Below are 22,916 nucleotides of genomic sequence, written 5' to 3'. Positions count from 1 at the left end.
ATAAGGCGTGTCCTAGGCAGAACCATATCCATTTGCCATATGATTATTTTTCTCCCATCATAAGATCAGAAGTGGTATGTTTGCTGTTGAATGCAAAATGTTCAATCCTTGTCACAACTCCTCAGCAAACAAACGAGCACATGCATACATATAGACTGACCGATGGGGTTCGGTTTAGTTTGGTGAAAAGCTTTGTTTGCTATCCAATTAGATCAGATAAAACTTTATATCAATACAATCAATCTCAGGTACAATAGGTTGAGGGAAGGGATGGATACAGAATATAGATTAGAGGACCTTAGTTCCAGAGACAAAGTCCAATCATCAAGGGCATGTTAACTATCAGCACCATGGATCTGTGTTTATAGTCCTAGAGTGATGCAGTGTGGAAACAGGCCCTTCGTTCCAACTTGGTCACACCAACCAAGATGCTCCATCTGAACTAGTTCCATTCACTTACATTTGGCCTACATCCCCCTAAACCTTTCCTATCCATGTAACTGTCCAAATGTCTTTCAAATTTTGTTATAGTTTTTAAACTTGGACCAATCAATTTACATAGCTTCGCCTCAATCTTCCAAAAATGTATAAACACAAGATGTTGCAGGTTAATTAATGCAGTTTGATTGCCAAGATTACTCAGCGACTCCATTAATATTGAATTATGTGACTATTGGAAAGGAAGTTACATTAGATATAACATGATCTTTGTCCAGCAACTCAAGTATTACACCATATCTGATTTTATAACCTCATTATTATTCATTTAGCAATCCTTTAGGGTTTGCCAGCCAATTTCACAAAGGCAAAAATTACCTAAAGCATAAATTAATAGGATAGTGCAGGGAACCAATGGTTTTGCTAAATCATCCTGAAAAGCTTCAACATAACCTAAGAGTTGGCCTAAATGACAGTTCCTGGGACCATCTTGTGGTTGTACTTGGCTAGAGATAGCCATACTTTCATGATTTGATCATTGTAGGGCTGAGGTAAAACTGCAAGACTACATGAGCTATCAGTCGGAATTAGGATATCAGTGATACACTTTATGTGTGTTTCATTTTCTTCTGGGAAGATTATGCTAAGAAAAAAACACAATATAATAATGACCAAGTCAAGCCACTACTTCTTATTTCTTAAAAGGCAACCAAGTTAGAGGGCAGATGAGAACATTTTGTTTTGCTTTGGAAGATCTGGAAATCACTGCCTTAAATATATAGGAAGATATGAAGGAACTGCATATGCTGGTTTAAAACGAAGATAGACACAAAAAACAAGGGTAACTCAGCGGGTCAGACAGCATCTCTGGAGAATAGGAATGGGTGAGGACTGAAGAAGGGTCTCGACCCGAAATATCACTTTTGAGACAGGTAGGTTGAGTTAAATGATTTTTTATTAACAAACAAAAGTTGGGAAAAGGGGAAGTACAACAGGATCTGGGGGTCCTTGTTCATCAGTGAAAGTAAGCATGCAGGTATAGCAGGCAGTGAATGGCATGTTGGCCTTTATAACAAGAGGAATCGAATATGAGCAAAGAGGTCATTCTGCAGTTGTACAGAGCCCTAGTGAGACCACACCTGGAGTATTGTGTGCAGTTTTGGTCCCCTAATTTGAGGAAGGACATTCTTGTCATTGAGGGAGTGCAGCATAGGTTTACAAGGTTAATTCCCGGAATGGCGGGACTTTCATATGCTGACAGAATGAAGCAGCTGGGCTTGTACACTCTGGAGTTTAGAAGGATGAGAGGATATCTCATTGAAACATATAAGATTGTTACGGGCTTGGACCCGCTAGAGGCAGGAAACATGTTCCCGATGTTGGGGGAGTCCAGAACCAGGGGCCACAGTTTAAGAATAAGGAGTAAGCCATTCATAACGGAGACGAGGAAACACTTTTTCTCACAGAGAGTGGTGAGTCTGTGGTCCCGCTTGTCTCTCCACCGTCCGCCGCTTCTCCTCCCCTCTGCGCATGTGCGGGCCGGCCGGCCGGGAGTGCGCACCCTGCCCACAATACACGGCGATAAACAACTAAGATGGCGGAGGAAGAAGAGGGAGGAGGCGAGCAGTTGGATAACCGGCTGCTGCCGCCGGAGCTAGGTAACGGGCGGCACCGGGAGAGCGGGCCGGGGCAACTCGGGGAACCGCACAAGTAACTGGTGCGATGTGCAGGTGCGGCCGAGTCGGGAAGCGACGCACAGGTTGACCGATCGCGGCGGCGGGTCGGTGACTCCTCAGCCGTCTCGCTGCCCCCGGGCCGGCGGTCGGTCGGTCGGTTTCAGCTCCCTCTCTGCACGCCGCGCTGGGCTGATTCAAGTTGGGCTCCTCTTCACGGTGGACCCGATGCAAGTTAAACCCGCCACTCGCTCGCCCAATTGAACCTGTTTATGGTCGGTTTTTAACTGCGTTTCGTTTGGAGTTTGGGTGGGGAATCCATCGTCTGCTATTCCAGAATAAATCCATGGATTGTAAAATATTCAGACTACTCATCAACGTGGTAGATACTATCATTGCTCGGGGGAGAGAGTCGTAAATAAGAGTAATATAGTTATGTTTCGGCTAGTAGTCTGAAGAAGGGTCCCGACCTGAAATGTCACCTATCCATGTTCTCCAGAGATGCTGCCTGACCCGCTGAGTTACTCCAGCGCTTTGTATTTTTGTATAAACCAGCAGCTTCGGTTCCTTGTTTCTACCCCTCCCTCAGTCAGAAGGATGTAGATTTATTCCATGGATTTGAGAACAAAGGTCTAGGTCGATATAGTCTGGGTAAATATTTATTTGTACAAGAATATAATGCCATACACACATATCTTTCTTAATCAGACATTGAAAATGTCCCCTTAGTGGCAAGTAAAAGATCCAATAATGGGTTTCCCTTGTCATGGCCAAAAAAATATTATCTGGTTATTAAGACTTTTTGTGGGATCTTCATGTGTCCAGATTATCAACAGTTCTTCCAATATACAATATTCAAATGTCTGTTAACAATGTTGGTATTATATGAATTTGCAAAGCACTCATAAATTACAGTCTATTAAAATGGAGAAAAAAACAAACTTAAGATCACTTATCTAATTGGTGTTGCATGCATATCTTTCAGCTAAGATTAGTATAACATTGATCAGATCTGCCCCTGAGCCAGTTTTGCCTCAAACAATGGTCTGCGCATCAATGGAAATTGGAGGAACAGCACCTTGTATTCCGCTTGGGGAGTCTGCAGCCTGCGGACTTGAACATTGAATTCTCCCAATTTTGTTAGCCCCTGCTGTCTCCTCCCCTTCCTTACCCCTGGGGCTGTCTCCTCCCATCCCCCAGCCCTTGAGCTCCTCCTCCTCCTTTTTCCTTCCTTCTCCCCGCCACCCCCTATCAGTCTGAAGAAGGGTTTCGGCCCGAAACATTGCCTATTTCCTTCGCTCCATAGATGCTGCTGCACCCACTGTGTTTCTCCAGCTTTTTTGTGTACCGTCTGTGCATCAATGTTAGGAGATAATTTATTTCTAAATTAACCCTGAACAGGAACATATTTTGGAATGAGTTCCTTGAATAGTTTTCATGCCTCTATTTTTTTTCTTTCTTTGAGGAATGATGAAAAAATAATGTATTATCTTTGATAAGCATTCTGTCTTCATGTTATGCTTACCAATCATGATGCTGCAACTCTATGTATTGATAGAACAGGCCTCCCAGCACATAATACCTATGCTGACCATGATGTGAAACAAAATTAACTGTATATGTCTGCACATAAGCCATATCTTTCCATCACTTCCTGAATAAATGCCACAAATGTCACCATCGTATGTGCTTCCATCACCCTTTGGCAGTGTGTTCCAAGCACCTACCACTTTCAGTATTAAAAAGAAAATAGCCTACCACTTTGTGTTTAAAATAAAAATATCATGCTTCATACGTCTCCTTTAAACTTTTCACCTTAAAGTTATATCCTCTGGTATTTGAGAATTCCAGCGAAAGTTTAAAGGAGATGTATGAAGCAAGTTATTTTTATTTTAAACACAGTGGTAGGCTATTCTACCTTCGGGAAGAAGACTAACTATCCTATCTATTCCTCTCATAATTTTATAAGCTATCAAGTTTTCTTTCTGCCTCAACACTCCATAGAAAACAATGTTAATTTGCCCAACCTCTCCTTATAGATCTGATCTGGGCAACATTCCTGGTGATGCTCTTCTGCATCCTGTTCAAATATTTCCTGGAATGGGGTGATTAGAACCACACGCAATACTCCAAATGTTTTATGAGGCTGCAATATGATTTGCTGACACTGATACTCAATACTGCTACTGATGAAGCCAAATATGCTCTACAGCTTCTTTCACACCCTATATATGTGGCCACTTTCATGGGCCCACCGAGTCCGCGCCGACCAGTGATCACCCTTTACATTTACACTATCTTACACACTAGGGACAATTTACAGAAGCCAATTAACTTGCAAACCTGTACATCTTTGGAGTGTGGGAGGAAACTGGAGCACCCGGGAAAAAATCCACACAGCCACAGGGAGAACGTACACATCCTGTACAGACAGCACCCGTATTCAGGATCAAACCCGAGTCTCGCACTGTAAGGCAGCCACTGTGCCACCCAAAGCAAAACATCCTAAAGCAAAAGGTGTTGATTTGTGCACTTCCCACGTTTAGAATCACTATCTTCTGAAGAATGAAAGGACATTATATGTTTTTTTATGGCCAATATAGCTCATCGCTAAGACTGAGAAACAAGAATAAAACTGTTAGAGGCATCAGCCAAACCTTTAGCTTACCAAAATCAACTGTTTGGAACGTCATTAAGAAGAAAGAAAGCACTGGTGAGCTTACTAATCACAAAGGGACTGGCAAGCCAAGGAAGACTTCCACAGCTGATGACAGAAGAATTACCTCTATAATAAAGAAAAATCCCCAAACACCTGTCCAACAGATCAGAAACACTCTTCGGAAGTCAGGTGTGGATTTGTCAATGACCACTGTCTGCAGAAGACTTCATAAACAGAAATACAGAGACTACACTGCAATATGCAAACCACTGGTTAGGTGCAAAAATAGGATGGCCAGGTTACAGTTTGCCAAATACTTGCCTGGGCATGTATGGCTGCTGAAGGTACTGGCTTACTTATCTTAACTGATGATGCAACCGCTGATGGTAGTAGCATAATGAATTCTGAAGTGTATAGACACATCCTATCTGCTCAAGTTCAAACAAATGTCTCAAAACTCATTGGCTGGCAGTTTATTCTACAGCAAGACAAGGATCCTAAACATATTGCCGAAGCAACAAAGGAGTTTTTCAAAGCTAAAAAATGGACAATTCTTGAGTGGCCAATTCAATCACCCATTCTGATCTCAATTGATCATGCCTTCTATATGCTGAAGATGAAATTGATGGGTACTGGTCCCAAAAACAAGCATAAGCTAAAGATGGCTGTAATACAAGCCTGGCAGAGCATCACCAGGGAAGACACCCAGCAACTGGTGATGCCCATGAATCACAGACTTCAAGCAGTCATTGCATGCAAAGGATATGCAACAAAATACTAAACATGTCTACTTTCATTTACATGACATTGCTGTGTCCCAAACAATATGGTGCCCAGAACTTTCTATTACAAAGCTCAAATTGTGGAGTATAGAGGTACAGGTGCACAACCTTTTATCCGGAATTCCAGAAACCGAAAAGCTCCGAAAACCGGCCATTTTTTCCAGATGTCGTCTGCGCACCAAAGCTCGCGTTTGGCGCCAAACTTGACCCAAAACGACCCACGGTCAACCCAGGTCTGTACTACTGTAGCGGCTGCCTCCTCCCGGGAGACGCTTAAACATCTGTAAATCATTGCTTAAATGTTAGTCAGTTAGTTTGGAGGGCTTTTATGTGAAGGGGTAAACTTTAATTCTTAGTCCCCTACCTGGTCGGAGAGGCGGGGAGCGGTCAATGCCTTACCGGGTCGCCGTGCAGTAAGCTCCGCAGCGCTGTGGCCGGTGGGGCTGCAGGCAGTGCCGGTTGTAGCTCCGACCCCGGCAACTCTACCCCTGGCTGTGAGCCGCTCCAAATCCAGTGCGGCCCGCGGCCGGACGCCCCAGCTCCGCGAATGTCGGGAGTCGGCGGCGTCGCAGTGCTGGGATACCAGCGGGGAGCGGGCAATGCCTTACCGGGTCGCCGTGCGGCAAGCTCCGGAGCGCTGTGGCCGCCGACACACAACATCACGGAGCGTCGCTGGATTTGGAGCCGCGCAGCCAGGGGTAGAGTTGCCGGGGTCAGGGCTCCAACCGGCGCCGCCCGCGGCCGGACGGAGCCCCCAGCTCCGCGGCTCCAAATCCAGCGACGCTCCGCGAATGTTGGGAGTCGGCGGCCACAGTGCTCCGGAGCTTGCTGCACGGCGACCCGGTAAGGCATTGCCCGCTCCCCGCTGGTATCCCAGCGCTACGACGCCATCGACTCCCGACATTCCCGGAGCTGGGACGTCCGGCCGCGGGCCGCGCTGGATTTGGAGCGCCTCGCAACCAGGGGTAGAATTGCCGGGGTCGGAGCTACAACCGGCGCCGCCCGCGGCCGGACGGAGCCCCCAGCTCCGCGAGGTTGGGAGTCGCCGACCAGGTAGGGGACTAAGAATTAAAGTTTCCCCCTTCACCACTACTCCACCACCACCACCACATAAAATCCCTCCAAACTAACTGACTAACATTTATGCAATGATTCTCCCGGTCTCCGGGGAGGAGGCAGCTGCTCCAGACTTTTCAAGCCGCCCGCGCTACCTACCTAATCTACGCTAAAAATCTTCCATTCTGAAATCCGAAAATGTCCGAAATCCGACAAGTGTCTGGTCCCAAGGCTTTCGGATAAAAGGTTGTGCACCTGTACATAAATAAATGAAGGGTCTTCGTCCCAAACATTATGGAGGGCAATGTGAATGGACTACTAATAGGTTGTTGTGCTGATGTGACACCACGGAAGAATTATGACCCATAATTGCACATAAATTCTACCATGAAACAGTGAGATAGCCCCAGTAATTCTGCAGGATTATTTGTGCAATGTTCATCTCTAACACTGTTATCTTAATACAAACCAAAACATATTTTGTATATTTCAATGCGTTTTTGAGATTACTGCAAACTTTTAAGTGTTCGAAAATAATTTGATGATTAATTTCCTGCAATCTACACGTGTTTTCACTGTATTTCTTGCAGTAAAATGATATAAAATAACTAACCTGGCATAATGATCATGAGATTAATTATAAAATCATAATCCTGTTCACTTTAGGTGAGATCACCTGGAATAATAGTCCTGGTTATACAATATAAACAATCTAATCAAAATGTTTCATTTGATTCTGAATATTTGTTTTAAAGAACATAAACATGGCTTCATTTTTTCCCCCTTGCTTTTATGGGAATAATGTCTGTACACAATTCACGGAAAACTGTCCTGACTTTACTTGTAGATCGATGTTGACATATTTGCAATTACTTTTGGTTATTTAGCCATTTTAGATAACATCTATAAAAAGCTTGTAGATAATGTCTATAAAAAGCTTTTACATTTTATCTGCAGAATAGAAACTGCAGGAAATGCTTTAATTCGGCAAGAATTTGGGAACAGATGTGCATTCTAAATTCAGAAGAGATTTGTAGAGAATTATCTTTATTCGATTGTTAGAATATTAGTCTCACTTTATGAGATGGTGGAAAGAACAACACTAACTAACTTGAGGGCGAGTTTAATACATTTACGAAGAAGAATGTTGTACTAGATTATGCTGATAGAATTACATAGAATCAACAACACATATATTAGCTGGACAGCCCATCTCGCTAGTATTTGTGCCCTATCCGTCCTCTACTGGTTCTCTTCATTAATCCCGTGTAAAGTGACCTAAATTGGTCAATTTAGCAACATTAATCTATTTTATGCCTAACCTTTAAAAAGTTATGTACATTCCGAAGATTGTTTTTCTTTTCTTTATAAGATGATGAAGATGAGTTTGCCGAGATGGAAGTTGAAGATCATGACAGCGAAGAGGCTGAAAAACCAATCGTCATCAATTTTGATCCAAGCCTACCAACTACACACTCTGTATGTATAAAAGTGCAAAATGTTAGAACTGCAGACTAATGGCATGATTGTTTTTAACATCAAACTCCACCAAATAACCTTTCAGGCATTAAATTGAAATGTTTTGAGCAGGGGGAAAGGCTTATCTTGAAATATCAGTATCAGTCAGTCAATGGAAGTGTGTGGCTTTATAACAGTTTATACTCTATATTAATTCATACTCATGTTTTTTGTTAAAGGAAAATAAATCCAAACCACTTCCTTTGCGTATTCTTTTCAATCTAGTTTGCTAATTTAATTCAAGTAAATGAGTTATGGATGGAAAGGCTTTCTCCCCTCAGCTCAGCACAACTAGGCTATGCCCCTGGAATCAGCAATGAATTCAGTGGCTGGGTGAAACTTTTGAGATGTCTAGCTGTTCAGTACCTTTGAGCAATCATATTAGCAAGCTGTTATTTCTAAAACACCAAATGGAGATCATGATCTGTGCCAACTTTATTTCAAATTGCATAGAGAATGAAAAAACATCGGCAACATGTTAATGATTATTTGGTAAACCAACTTCTGTGTGATAGGTTCACTATCTTCTGTGTGAAAAAATATCTTGTGTCTTTCCTGAATGGTTGACCCCTTCCTTTAAAACTATGATCCCTTATTTCAGACAACGTAGCTAGGGATAACATCAACTCTGTCAAGCCTGATCAGAATTTATTTTCTATAATCAGCAAACTTCAGTGGCTGGTTGGCTTTTCCATTTGCGTAAGATACCTGTCAATATTAATCTGATTCTCTTTATTAATAATTAATTTGAACAATTTTTCTGGCTTTGGTTTTGGCCTCGTCAACCTTTTAAAACACAGCCGTTCAAAAACTTCCAAAAATCCTCCCAACAATAAACAAAAAAATGAGCAACCTATTTTTTATCATCAAACAGCAAATTAACCTTATTTTCATAAATATTTATTAATATGGTAATGCTGGATGCCCTTTAGATTCAATTTTTTGATGCATTATTTGAAAAAATAATAGTAGTAATGTATATGAAATTAAATTTAAAATCAACATCTCATCAATTTTATTTTTTCCTTTAGTACTTGGGAGTGGACATGGAGGAGTTTCACGGTCGTACAGTGCATGATGAAGATAGCAATCCAACCATCCCTGTTCTTCCTCATGTAGCAGTTATTCTTATTCCGGGACAAACATTACCATTGCAGCTTTTTCGTCCTCAGGAAGTATCCATGATGCGAAATCTGATTCAGAAGGACAGGACATTTGGCATCTTGGCATACAGGTTAATTTCTTCCATGTGCAGTAAGCCTTAACAACTGAATAGTTCTTAATTGTTTAAAGGACCTTGTAAAAATGCACTATTTGCAGGAAAAATAGTCAATTTTTAATCTATATATTTTACATGTGTAATGTTCTTTCGGCAATTAGTCATTTTTAATAAAACAATCCATTTTTATATTTATATCATCTTTACATGGAAACTTATCAAATTAAGTTCCTCAAATTTAAATGAAAAGAAGGTATGAATGTTCTAATGGATGTATTGGTATAAAACTTATTATTTTGAGATTTTCCAAAGTGCTTTATGTCAGATTCATTAGTTAGAAATGCCGTGACAATTTTGTAGGCACTCAGCAAGATCCTGAAGCAATGCTGAGATGATCAACCAACCTTTTTTTTTTAGTGGTGTTAATTAAAAGAGAAAACAAATGGAATTGTGAAATCTGAGACCCGCCAGAATACTGTTAGAAGTTCCAGAATCCATAAAATTAGATCATAATATGTTCACCATAAACCAGTGCCTAGTTTGGCTATTGCAAGTGTTGGACCGGCAGCAGAAAAATACCAGTTTGCAATTTGCAAATATTTCTTATTTCTTGCTGTTTGTAACTGTTTTTATATGCCAGTGGATTCTGCCTAATATTTGTTAGGATTGCAAGTTTTACCTCAATTTTAATATGCAGTTTTATGTTTCATGAAATCTTTCATGAAAATTCTCCAAAGTTTATTCACATTATGGTGACATTAGTTCTGTGTCATCAAGAATATTTTAACTAATATATAGGTATTTTAAAGATGTGTAACATCAAAAAATCCTTTATTACCATACTGACTGAACCCACTACGATGCCTTTAAGGCTCCTATTAGAACTATCAACATTACTCAGCCAAACCTCAATAACCCCAATCCTCAACCTCAACATTCCTTTCCTCTGCATCCAAGGTATTTGAGACACCACCATTAGAGTCTGCTTCCACACCCATCAATATGTCTATAATTTTGCATACCTTTCAGTAATTGAAGGTAGATAAAAATGCTGGTGAAACTCAGGGGGTGAGGCAGCATCTATGGAGCGAAGGAAAAGGTGACGTTTCGGGTCAAGACCCTTCTTCAGACTGATGTGGGGGTGGTGGGGGAGGGAAGAAGAAAGGAAGAGGCGGAGACAGTGGGCTGTGGGAGAGCTGGGAAGGGGAGGGGAAAGAGGGAGAAAGCAAGGACTACCTGAAATTGGAGAAGTCAATGTTCATACCGCTAGGGTGTAAACTACCCAAGCGAAATATGAGGTGCTGCTCCTCCAATTTACGGTGGTCCTCACTCTGGCCATGGAGGAGGCCCAGGAGAGAAAGGTCGGATTCGGAATGGGAGGGGGAGTTGAAGCGCTGAGCCACCGGGATATCAGGTTGGTTATTGCGAACTGTGCAAAGGTGTTGGGCGAAGCGATCGCCAAGCCTACACTTGGTCTCACCGATGTAGAGCAGCTGACACCTAGAGCAGCGGATGCAATAGATGAGGTTGGAGGAGGTGCAGGTGAACCGCTGCCGCACCTGGAATTGATGTTACTTTCAATTTTATTTTTCATGCACTTAACCAGAAAGGTTTTAGTGAAGAGAAACTAAGACTATGTTTTAGGAACCACGTGTTGTCTCACTTTATTTAAGCCCTCAGTAACCAGAGCATTCCATTATTTTGGGTAGGCTTTAAGCATAGTTCTCAGAGATGAAAGGCCACTGTTAAACCTAATTTCTCAAAATTTAGTGAACAACTAATAGATCATTGAAATGCAGCCTACTCAAATTGCATGGAACCAAATATTCAGTAATACTGCAAACAATATGATAGCCTGAGCAATTGATGCATTTTGGGGGGGCATTTATAATTGAAATTATTTTTTATTGAGCTGAAGTAATTTTTTTTTTAAATGTAGCTGTGTTGCTATATTGTGATAATGCACCCATTTCACTCTCTTCATGCCATTTATTCTCTCCTAGTGATCGTTCTGACAGTGCTCCAGAATTTGGAACCACAGCAGAAATTTATGAATATAGGGAGGAGCAAGAATTTGGTATTGAAACTGTAAAAGTCAAAGCTGTTGGGCGTCAAAGGTTTAAAGTTCTTGAAACAAGAACTCAAACTGATGGGTAAGATAGCAACATGCACCCCTACTTGTCACTTGATCTTTTTCTTCATTATAAATGTATTTAAAAAGTGAGCATAATCAGAATTTAAGCACAATTTATTTGTTTAAAGACGCATTGGTATTAAACTTCCATTATTGACTTTATTTCACTACATTGTCGTGAATATCAACAAGCTAAAAGATTCCCATGCAAACATTAATATGTGAAAAAAATACTGTATAACATCTTAGGAGTTTTGCTCAGGATTAGATGAATGACATTGTTGTCCTGAAGCTTAATTGAGGTGAATGTAAGTAGCAGAGGTAACAGCAGTTGCATGTTGCCAACAAACCTGTTAACAAAATAAAATTAGCCTTGGACGGCATAGAAGGCATTGATCAGTGGGAACCAACAGCTGCTGCTGGGATTGTGTAATTCTGTTAGGGATTGCCTTGAATTTGTAGTTCCCTTTAATTTGCTTGACGTTAACTCACTGGCTGGTCCTCACATTAAGATGACCATTTGTTTACATTAGCAGTGTGAAACCAATGCTTGTGGAGTCTTTCCCAATAACTAATTGATGCTTTCTTGGAAGGGAATGACAGTAAAAAGGACAAAATTGGCAGCATCTGGAGAAAAATAATGTTAAGAATTGTTTTACAGTAAAATACTGCTTTGTCTTCAGTAAAAGATGTCTACCAATAACCTTTACCTTCACGGCACAACAATCCGTGGGTTGCAAATGATACTATAAACCAAGAAGAAAGATTACTTGCAAGCGGGATTTGTGACCAGGGCAAAGGGTGCAGCCTGGGCAGGGTCCGTATCATATACAGTCGGTGCCAAAGTTCGGGTCCAGGACATTAGGTGTCAATAAGATGGGTAGGTTTGTGGTCATCCATTATTCTAGCATATTTCCCGCTCTCCTTCACACTCATTGGATTAATTGGAAAACTTCTTATGTTACTGCCAAAATTATAAAAGTTCTATTGGCCCAAAAATAAAAGTGTGGGCAATCATATAAGTAACATGCAATAGTCTGGGAAAATTGTCACCAAGTCCCAAGGATTGTCAGAGATTTACTGTATTAATGATAGCCCTTTTATTTCCTTCACTTTTTTCTATATGCTGCCAGTATATGGTTAAAACACAAACTTTAAATCGCCTCTGCCACGTTTTCTATAATATGTAAAATAACAGTCTAATGGATTTATTACATGTTAACACATGTTACTTTTACTTGTTCCTAGAATTCAGGCAGCAAAAGTTCAGATCCTACCAGAGTGGATCCTTCCTTCAAGTATAGCAGGAGTTCAGCTTAATTCACTGAACAGACTTCATATGTTTGTTTCAAATAAGCCCCCTGCCTGCCGATTAAAGCAAAATCAGAAGTGGTGGCAGAAGTATCAAAAGGTTTGTTTTATTATTTTCATTAATATAAATTAGGATAAGAAGCACCCTTTCACTATGAAATGAAAGCAAATCTTGAATTGTTGTAGTGTAATATTTACCTGCCTAATCTTTATACTGATACTGACCCAGTATTGTTTCAGAGCTGTATGTCAGAAAGGACATACTTCCACAGATTTTATCACTTTGAAATAAGGACCATATTGATTAGGCTGCATTCCCTTCATTTAACCACATTCTAATTTCTATATTTTGTTCGTGCTCTCCTGCATTAACGACCCCATCAAAATTTATGTTATTTTTAAATATAATTGGAAGTCCTTATTATTAATATAAATTGTGCTTAACAGTGATTTTGTTATTAATGTGAACCCATCTGTAAAGAGCCAGCAAACAGTACGAATGCAAGTGATACTTTGTTATTGAAGGAATTAAGATGATTAATATATCAAACTTATTAGGATAGTCTTATGCTTGGCATCAAAATCATTGCTTTCATGTATTTTCATCTACTATGATAAACTAGCACAATGTAACATTCTTTCAATTGATTTTCAAACAGTGCCTGATTAATTTGCAGATACGGTGAAATATTGCCTTACTCCCATGAACGCTTTCAGAGAAAGCAGAATAAGCCAGCACCTGAACTTCAGATACCGTAGCTCTTAATATGAGGCAGGTCTTATGCATTTGCCCATATCAATGTGGTTGAGATCGGCAACTCATAGTATGAGATCCTGTACAGTCAGAATTATCTGATTGATCTGATCAGCCATAAAAAGGTTTATTCATACCCTTTTCACAATGTTATGAGTTTTATTTTTATTCTTTGCACTTCAGAGAAATTTCCACTGTGCAAATCTGACGTGGTGGCCTCCGTGGGTATATTCGTTGTATGATGCGGTGAGTATAAATCCACATTTTATTTGTGGTAATCAAAATGACAGCTATCAATATTGTAAAATAAATACTGTTTCAGCTTAGATTCATAGTTGTACGGTGTGAAAACAAGGCCTGCTCATCCACGTAGACCAAGAGCCCTAGTCCCATTTGGCCCATATCTCTCAAAATCTTTATCTATTTACCAGATATTGTAATTATACCTAACTGCACCACCTCCTCTGGCAGCTGGTTCTATACATACACCCCCCACTATGGGAAAATTGCTCTTCAGATCCCCCTTAAATCTTTATTAAGGAACTGCAGATGTTGGTTTACATCGAAGATAGACACAAAAAGCGGGAGTAGCTCATTGGGTCAGGCAGCGTCTCTGCAGAAAAGAAATGGGTGTCATTTTGGAACGAGAAGGGTCTCGACCCGAAACATCACCTGTTTCTTTTCTCCAGAGATGCTGTCTAACCCATTGAGTTACTCCAGGTTTTTGTATCTATCTTGCCTTTAAATCTTTTCCCAGGTCCCAGATTCCACCACCACTTACATAGATGAGGGCCAATTTCCAGTGGTCAATTAAACTGTCAGCACATTCTTGGGATGTGAGGGGAAGCCAGAGGAAACCCATGCATTCACAGTGACCATATGAATACTCCACAGTAGCAAAAGTCAGGCTTGAACCTGGCTTGCTGGAGTTAGGCAGCAGTTCCACTGTGCCTACAATTGCGAAAATTGATCTACTAAAACTACCTGATTCCAAATAATGTACCTTTCTCGGTTTAATCAGAAATCAGTATATTTTTCTCCATCAATTAAGTGATTCAAATAAAATTGCAAAGTTTTACTTGTGGGACAAGGAAGCAGTTTAGCTCAGTTCAGTTGGTTAGTAGGATTGTTTCATGAGTAACTAAGCTACAGACACGAAAGATCACCATTTGTTAATATTCATCTGGACCAGTGAGAGAGACATTACAATTTGTCCTAGTTGCTCTGAACTACAGGAAAGAACATTAGCCAAGAACCGTGTCCCGATTGTAAGTCTACACCTGTGAATACTTGCTTCCAGTCGGAGTACAACAAGGATGTGATGCTTTGTGATTATGTGGTTCTTTCACATTTGTTGGATTTACTTACTTGATACCTGTTGGTTTAAATGAAGTACCACAGTCATCGAGGAAACTAATCCTTAGTAAGAAGCCAAGTGTTTCTGGGCAAGGTAGGAGAAGAGAAAATTGCTGTGTGATGTTTATTTGGTGTTGCCCCCTTAATTTTGCAGTTTTAATTTCATGCTGCAAGGTGGACATGGAGTCATTGAAAATACCTGAATACAGGAAATTAATAGATCTCTTGGGGATGGCAATAATAAGTGCAGTCAAAATTTTAGAAAGGTTTTCATTAAGATGCATGTTGTTTTAAAGTAGTTTATAAAGTATAACCAATTATCCCTTCACCCAAGTAGTGACTTTATTTTTGCTTTTATCCGTACTTAGGAAATACTGATGGAAAGAATGAAAGCACAACTCCGAGAGTGGGATGAAAATCTCAAAGACGACTCCCTTCCGACAAATCCTGTAGGTAAGTTACGTGATTATGTTACTCAGCTTGTATAAAACGTTCAAAACCATTTGTCTTATTCACTTTTAAGAAATTGTTCGTCTGTACTGCAGGCTGAAATGCAGCAAATAGAATTACTGAATTGTAGGATTGCAGTATTGTTCATGTTGGGAACTTTAAGTACAATGATTAGCAATCTCACATTTAGCAAGAAAATAAATTCAATGAAAGCACCATCGGTATTCAGTTCCGGAAAAATATTTATTGATCATTTGTTAAGTATCCAGGCTAGCTAGGGAACAAAAAAAAAGTGTGATTATCTTGTAAATAAATTATTAAGTAATTATTGTCTTTAGATTTTTCTTATAGAGTTGCTGCTTATTTGCCTATTGATGACAATTTAAGAATTGAGCTGCTTAAAATTGGTAGTGCTATTCAGCGGCTTCGTTGTGAATTGGATCTGATGGACAAAGTAAGTGGTGAAAAGGTTACATTTTATTCTTCTGTGGTAATTGTGCACTTAAAATTGTAATCTGTGCCTAATGCTGTATTCCATTCTGAAAACATACAAAATAATTGGCCTTATAATTAAAACTTTAGAAATGCTTTATCCATTAAACTGATACTATTGTTGAGATAAGTGTCCAGTTGATAAATGGTATCACATTTTATGAGGGGCCAGTGTTTACAGTTGTGATTCACATGGAAGGTAGCTATGTCTATAACGTGCATGATGGCTGCTGGTGCTCTTTTTCAAAGCCCCAATTGTTTTCCAGTCGTTGGTATTTTATGTACTACAAAGCTGTAAAACCTCATGAAAATAACTATAAATGCCATTGTAACTGAGTGAATATATTTCTGAGTACTGTCATGTTGTAAAATGTTTACAGTAGAATTATACACAAATCTTTTTATTTACAACTAATTTTCTGATTTACAGTGCACATCTCTTTGTTGTAAAATATGTCGCCACACAGAAATAACCACAAAAAATGACATATTCAGGTACGTTTCCTTTTTGGAGCTAGTAGATTATGATTGAACAGGCCAGATGGCCTATTCGTTCTTCTAATTCACACATTCTTATATTGTAGGATTTTAATTTTCTAACAATGTTAGTAGTATCAGTGGTATCCACTGATTAAGAACAGGGAGAGAATAAATTTTTGCTTGCACATGTAAATTGGTCCATTTGATTATGCAAGTATTTAGTTTAAAATATTATTTCATTTATTCAGACTCGGTTAAATATGCACTTACTGAGTTAATAAATCCAGTCTATTGTCTATATCATCTGTCACTTCCCACTTCATTATTTTGACACAAATCTAATGACCTATCCATTTTTGATAGTGGTCATTTGTTTTACTTTTCACATGTCATCCAGTTGGAAGAAGGGCCTAAACGTCGCCTATTCATGGCCTCCAGAGATGCTGCCGGAACCACTGAGTTACTTCAGCACTTGTGCATCTTTTTTTTGTAAACCAGAATCAGCAGTCCCTTGTGTCTACATCTTGCTGCTAAACATGAGCAACCTTGCTTTCATTCTGCCAAATTTTGGACCAATTTGCTGCTGCAGATTGTAGTTTTTAATCAGGTGTGTTTGCTTTAATATTATAATATATAAAGTGACATGGGTAATTACAAATCAAAGTAGACACAAAATACTGGAGTAACTCAGCGGGACAGGCAGCATCTCTGGAGAGAAGGTGACGTTTCGGGTCGAGACCCTAATTACAAATGTTTGTACTAATATTTTTATTGTTCAAAGTAACGTCTAACTTGTGCTTATCTGTTTTCTTTAAGTTTATCATTATATGGACCCATGGCTGCCTATGTGAATCCTCATGGTTATGTACATGAAACCTTCACCGTATATAAAGCTAATAACCTGAACTTAATCAGTCGGCCATCAACTCAGCATAGCTGGTTCCCTGGGTAAGTGTTATATTTGTCATTAGCTGCTGCACGGAAGGTAATGAAATACAATCCACTTAGTTTATTTCTGATCAAATTTAATTAACAAAGGATCCACTTAACAGTGTTGTGTTCAGAAAGTTTTCATTCAATGCATGGGTTTCTCTTTGATTACTAAAACTGCATACATAATTCATTTTGTAAACATTTGTAGAGTTTTGAGGTGACATTAGCATTGTCCTTGATACAGTGCCCTCAGTAATGATTGGGACAAAGACCCATCATTTATTTACTTGCCTCTGTACTCCACAATTTGAGATTTGTAATAGAAAAAATCACATGTGGTTATAGTGCACATTGTCAGATTTTAATAAAAGCTATTTTATACATTTTGGTTCCACCCTGTAGAAATTACAACAGTGTTTATACATAGTCCTCCCCTTTCAGGGAACCATGATGTTTGGATGTCATGTAAATGAAAATATTTTGTTTCATAACCTTTGCATGCAATGACCGCTTGAAGTCTGTGATTCATGGCCATCACCAGTTGCTGGGTGTCTTTTCTGGTGATGCTCTGCCAGGCCTGTATTGCAGCCATCTTTAGCTTATGCTAGTTTTGGGGGCGTACCCATCAGTTTTCTCTTTTGCATAAAAAAGGCATGCTTAATTGGGTTCAGATCGGGTGATTAACTCTCACCCGAGTCACTCAAGAATTGACAATTTTTTAGCTTTGAAAAACTCCTTTGTTGATTTAGCAGTATGCTTGGGATCATTGTCGTGCTGCAGAACGAACTGCTGGCCAATGAGTTTTGAGGCATTTGTGTGAACTTCAGAATTCATGATGCTACTACCATCAGCAGCTGTATCACCAATTAAGATAAGTGAGCCAGTACCTTCACCAGCCATACATGCCCAGAACATAACACCCCCACCACCGTGTTGAACAGATGAGGTGGTCTGCTTTGGATCTTGGGCAGTTCCTTCTCTCCTCCATACTTTGCTCTGCCATCACTCTGATATGTTAATCTTCATCTCATCTGTCCACAAGACCTTTTTCCAGATTGTGGTTGCTCTTTCAAGTACTTCTTGGCAAACTGTAACCTGGCCACCCTATTTTTGCGGCTAACCAGTGGTTTGCATCTTGCAGTGTAGCCTCTGTATTCCTGTTCATGAAGTCTTCTGCGGACAGTGGTCATTGACAAATACACACCTGACTCCTGAAGAGTGTTTCTGATCTGTCGGACAGGTGTTAGGGAATTTTTCTTTATTATGGAGAGAATTCTTCTGTCATCAGCTGTGGAGGTCTTCCTTGGCCTGCCAGTCCCTTTGGAATTAGCTCCCCATGCTCTCTTTCTTCTTAATTATGTTCCAAACAATTGATTTTGGTAAGCCTGATTGGCTAATGTCTAACGGTTTTATTCTTGTTTCTCAGTCTCATCATAGCTTATTTGACTTTCATTGGCACAACTTTGGTCCTCATGTTGATAAACAGTAATAAAAGTTTCCAAAGGTGAGGGAAAGACTGGAGGAAAGACTAGGTGCTGAGAGTTCTCTTATACCTGCATTAAGGAGCCATTTAAACATACCTGAGCAATTACAAACACCTGTGAAGCCATGTGTTCCAAACATTATGGTGCCTTGAAATGGGGGGGGACTATGTATAAACATAGTTGTAATTGCTACATGGGGGAAACCAAAATATATACACATTTCTTATTCTTAGTCTGACCATGGGTGTCTCCAGGGTTGGAGGACGCCGCCAATGTGTGACTTTGTTTAACGTGGCAGACTGGTGCACAGACAGCGACCACACGGTCCTTGACAGATCTGGGTCAGGATTCAGTGGAATGGAGTCTAAGACGACCCGAGACCCTTTTCTGCTGCAGCCTTCATCCACCTTCCCAGCCGTTGTAACGCTCGACTAAGGTCAGCCATCATCCTCCGCCTGTTCCACTGTTGAGGTCTTGGTTGGATTGTTCGGTGTCAGAGTCCTCCACCTTGACCTTACCACCATGGGTGGCCCTACCAGGAGCATAGCTCTAGACAGCATCGCTTTCAGGACCACACAAGTTTCTCCACCATGACAAGGTGACAATCCACGGAGAATGCCACGAAAAATACACTTTAATAAAATCTGACAATGTGCACTTTAACCACATGTGATTTTTTTCTATTACAAATTTCAAATTGTGGAGTACAGAGGCAAATAAATAAATGATGGGTCTTTGTCTCAAATATTACGGAGGGCACTGTATGTGTATTTCCGGAGCTTGAGATCTTGTATGGTTTTAAAACTTTCTGAAAATTAACACTTACCTTCAATGATTTGTGAACATAAAGGTTTCCCTTTTCCTTCACCCCTTCATTTCCTCTCCATGTCCTTCCTAACAAAATATATAATTTCATCCTTAACTATATCAAATGTGAATTAATGCGTTGTGGCGGTCCCTGGTTTATCCCCCTCGGCACTTGATGGACTGGTCCGGGGGAGGCTCCCAGCTACGAAGAAAAAAGCAGGGATTTTTAGCGCGAGACCAGTCTTCAGTCTCTCACTGAAGCGGAGAGTAGTGTGCTGTGCTCATTAAAGCCTTTACAGAATTTGCGTGGCTCCTCGCCTTCATTCCGGGCTCTCACACACCCGCTACACAGGTGACCCCGACTTGATACTTTATTGTCATATGTGACAAGTCGCAGAGATATTCTTTAATTTACACACCCAAGGTATGCAAAGATTCACCGCATAAAGGGCACCAACAAAGTTACAAAGTATCTTGTGACAGGTCCTTTGCTCCGCCGGCGGTTCCCCCACTCCGAGTCCTCGTTTGTAATTTGTCATGTGTTTTCTGTTCCAGGGGTCTGCCTTAATATCTTCCAAGTGTTGAATACCCTTTCGATTTTTAAATTATTTTGTGAATGCACAGGGAATGGAGAGATATGGATTATGTGAAGACAGATGAGATTAATTTACCATGGCATCATATTTGGCACAGACATTGTGCCGAAGGGCCTGTTGCTGTGCTGTATTGTTCAATGTTCTCTGCATCCCCTTCCTAAGATATTTTAATACACAAAATTAAATGGTATTGATTTCTTGATAATAACATTATATCTCACAATGCAGCATAGTTGTTTTGTTAACCCAAGACAAATGTAATGTTCACAATGCCACTGCCCCTTTAATTCTATTTATCAAAACCAGACTTTATTAGCCAAGTATGTTTTGCAACATACAATGAATTTGATTTGCCATACAGTCATCATACCAATAAATAGCAACAAGACACACAAAATACATTTTAACATAAACTTCCACCACAGTGACTCCTCCACATTCCTCACTGTGATGGAAGGTGAAAAAAAAAGTTAAATCTCTTCCCTTCTTTATTTTCCTGTTGTTGGGGGCCTCGAGCCTTCCGTTGACAGGACGATCTTGGCTCCCGTAGCTGGTGGTTGGGACCCTCCGGGTCAGGGCAATCAAGCTCCTGGATTTGGGGGGGGGGGGGGGATCTCAGCTCGCCCGCGCCGGGCGATCTGACTCCTGGTCGTGGCTGGTTAAAACCTGCGTCGTTTGGAACTTCCTGACATCGGTCTCTAGCCGAGACTGCGAGCTCCTCGATAGTGAAATCTGCAGGTTTCATGATCTCACGATCTGAAATCTCAGTTGGAGCGTCAAACCCAGGCAAGGGATCGGCTCCGATGGTAAGTCCATGGCCCCGCGGTGTGGCTCAATGTCAGTCCCAAGCAACGCCGCCAGCTCCATGATGTTAGGCCACAGAGCAAACAAGATTTGATCCAGAAAACATTTGCATCTCCAGCAAGGTGAGATTGAAAAAAAGTTTCCCCCAACCCCCACAAACCAACCAGAGAACATAAACACACTAAAAATAACAAAAAAGAGACTGTTGGCGAGGATGTCGTCATTGACGGCACCACCCGGTGGAATACATTTCACAACATTGACACATTATACAGTATACAATGCCACAGTGGTAAATTTAACATTGCATTGTATAAAATGTTTTTTGAATACAAATATCCACAATATTTTTCACATCTGCCCTCACTGTTACCTTGTCAGAAAAATAGTCTCTTCAAAATGTGATTTTTAATGTTAATTGGTGTCAGATTGTTAGATGTGATTTGTGCCTGCAATTAGCTTAAATTTTCTTTTTTTTGGTTTTGAAATATTTGGCAGCTTTGCGTGGACCATAGCCCAGTGCCGTACTTGTGGAAGTCACATGGGCTGGAGGTTTACAGCAACCAAGAAAGACATGTTGCCCCAGAAATTCTGGGGGTTAACACGAGCATCTTTGCAACCCAGAATACCAGAACTGGATGATGAAGGTCAACATGAAGGATGCTGGCAACCATGTCGTTAATATGTGTGTATATGTATGTGTACATATATATATTTTATATAAATATCTAAAAGTGAATAGCACTATAGTTACTTGGGCCATCGAACCTCTAGTTCTTATCACAAAGTTATTCAAGAAAATAATAGCAAACTGAGTGGCATGCATAGCATAGCTGTTAGATCTACGTTACAACAAGCTAATTCAATATCAAATGGATTACATAGCACCACCATCGTCAAATAGCTGCAGATTGTGACCATAAATTGCAGTGTTGTAAACAACTCGCCTCAGATTAGGTGCAGTGATTTAACAAAGGTAATCTTGTAGAGGAAAAAAACATTTGTAGTTAACATGATCATAATTAAAATATATATAGAAACATGGAAAATAGGTGCAGGAAGAGGCCATTTGGCCCTTCGAGTCTGCACCGCCATTCATTGTGATCATCCACAATCAGTAACCCGTGCCTGCCTTCTCCCCATATCCCTTGATTCCGCTAGCCAATAGAGCTCTATCTAACTCTTTAATTCATCCAGTGAATTAGCCTTTACTGCCTCCTGTGGCAGAGAATTCCACAAATTCACAACTCTCTGGTGTGAAAACGTTTTTTTTCATCTCAGTTTTAAATGGCCTACCCTTTATTCTTAGACTATGGCCCTTGGTTCTTGACTTCCCCTGCATCTAACTTGTCCAGTCCTTTTATAATTGTAATCGTTTCTATAAGATTCCCTCTCATCCTTCTAAATTCCAGTGAGTACAAGCCCACTCTTTCCAATCTTTCCTCATATCTTTACATGTCTTTTCCTACTATTTCTTTTGATTGTTATTTTTGGTGTGTATTAACTTTTTTTGTCAATGATTAGTGATGTACAGCACTTTGTTGCAGCTATGTTTGTTTTTAAAGTGCTCTATAAATAAAATTATTATTATTATTATTATATCGTCTCACCATCCTGGGGATTAACCTCGTGAACCTACGCCTCAATATCAAGGATGCCCTTCCTCAAATTAGGAGACCTGCACACCATACTCTGGATGTGGTCTCACCAGGGCCCTGAACAATTGCAGATACTCTACTCAAATCCTCTTGTTATGAAGGCCAACATACCATTAGCTTTTTTCACTGCCTGCTGTACCTGCATGTTTAATATTGCGTGGAATCTACGGAAGCCATTTTTTTAAGATATGAAATTGTCAGATATTTGACTATTTAATGTACCAAGGAAGATTTACCATAACTGGACAGGTTCCTACATTGCCATTACTTCTCCCTCTATTTTGATTGATGTGTTAATTTGTAATTTCAAAT

At 40.2% G+C, this 22,916-nt stretch overlaps 1 protein-coding gene and 1 long non-coding RNA gene across 2 annotated transcripts in view; one reads left to right on the top strand and one right to left on the bottom strand.

Annotated features, from left to right (window-relative positions):
- LOC129704537 (uncharacterized) overlaps positions 1–2,013 on the bottom strand; it is a 32,220-nt gene extending 30,207 nt beyond the window's left edge. Inside the window, exon 1 of the long non-coding RNA XR_008724743.1 lies at positions 1,903–2,013. This is a non-coding gene — a long non-coding RNA (uncharacterized LOC129704537). The remainder of the gene's footprint in view (positions 1–1,902) is intronic.
- On the top strand, positions 1,942–22,368 carry crbn (cereblon). Its single transcript, XM_055647715.1, has 11 exons — positions 1,942–2,096; positions 7,981–8,087; positions 9,158–9,360; positions 11,349–11,498; positions 12,728–12,890; positions 13,728–13,790; positions 15,269–15,353; positions 15,689–15,804; positions 16,273–16,337; positions 17,139–17,270; positions 21,445–22,368. Exons 1-11 carry the CDS (start codon positions 2,033–2,035, stop codon positions 21,626–21,628), a joined length of 1,332 nt encoding a protein of 443 aa, XP_055503690.1. The 5' UTR covers positions 1,942–2,032; the 3' UTR covers positions 21,629–22,368.
- Positions 22,369–22,916: the final 548 nt, after the last annotated feature.

Source organism: Leucoraja erinacea, chromosome 16 (genome assembly GCF_028641065.1).
Source record: "Leucoraja erinacea ecotype New England chromosome 16, Leri_hhj_1, whole genome shotgun sequence".
NCBI lineage: Eukaryota > Metazoa > Chordata > Chondrichthyes > Rajiformes > Rajidae > Leucoraja > Leucoraja erinaceus.
This window is presented reverse-complemented; position numbering and strand designations above follow the sequence as displayed.

Bases quoted from the DNA above. Each gene is read 5' to 3' on its own strand.
- crbn (XM_055647715.1), top strand. From the start codon at position 2,033: ATGGCGGAGGAAGAAGAGGGAGGAGGCGAGCAGTTGGATAACCGGCTG. The intron at 12,891-13,727 runs GTTTGTTTTATT...TTTGCACTTCAG, and splicing joins GGTGGCAGAAGTATCAAAAG to AGAAATTTCCACTGTGCAAA. The intron at 17,271-21,444 runs GTAAGTGTTATA...AATATTTGGCAG, and splicing joins CAGCATAGCTGGTTCCCTGG to CTTTGCGTGGACCATAGCCC.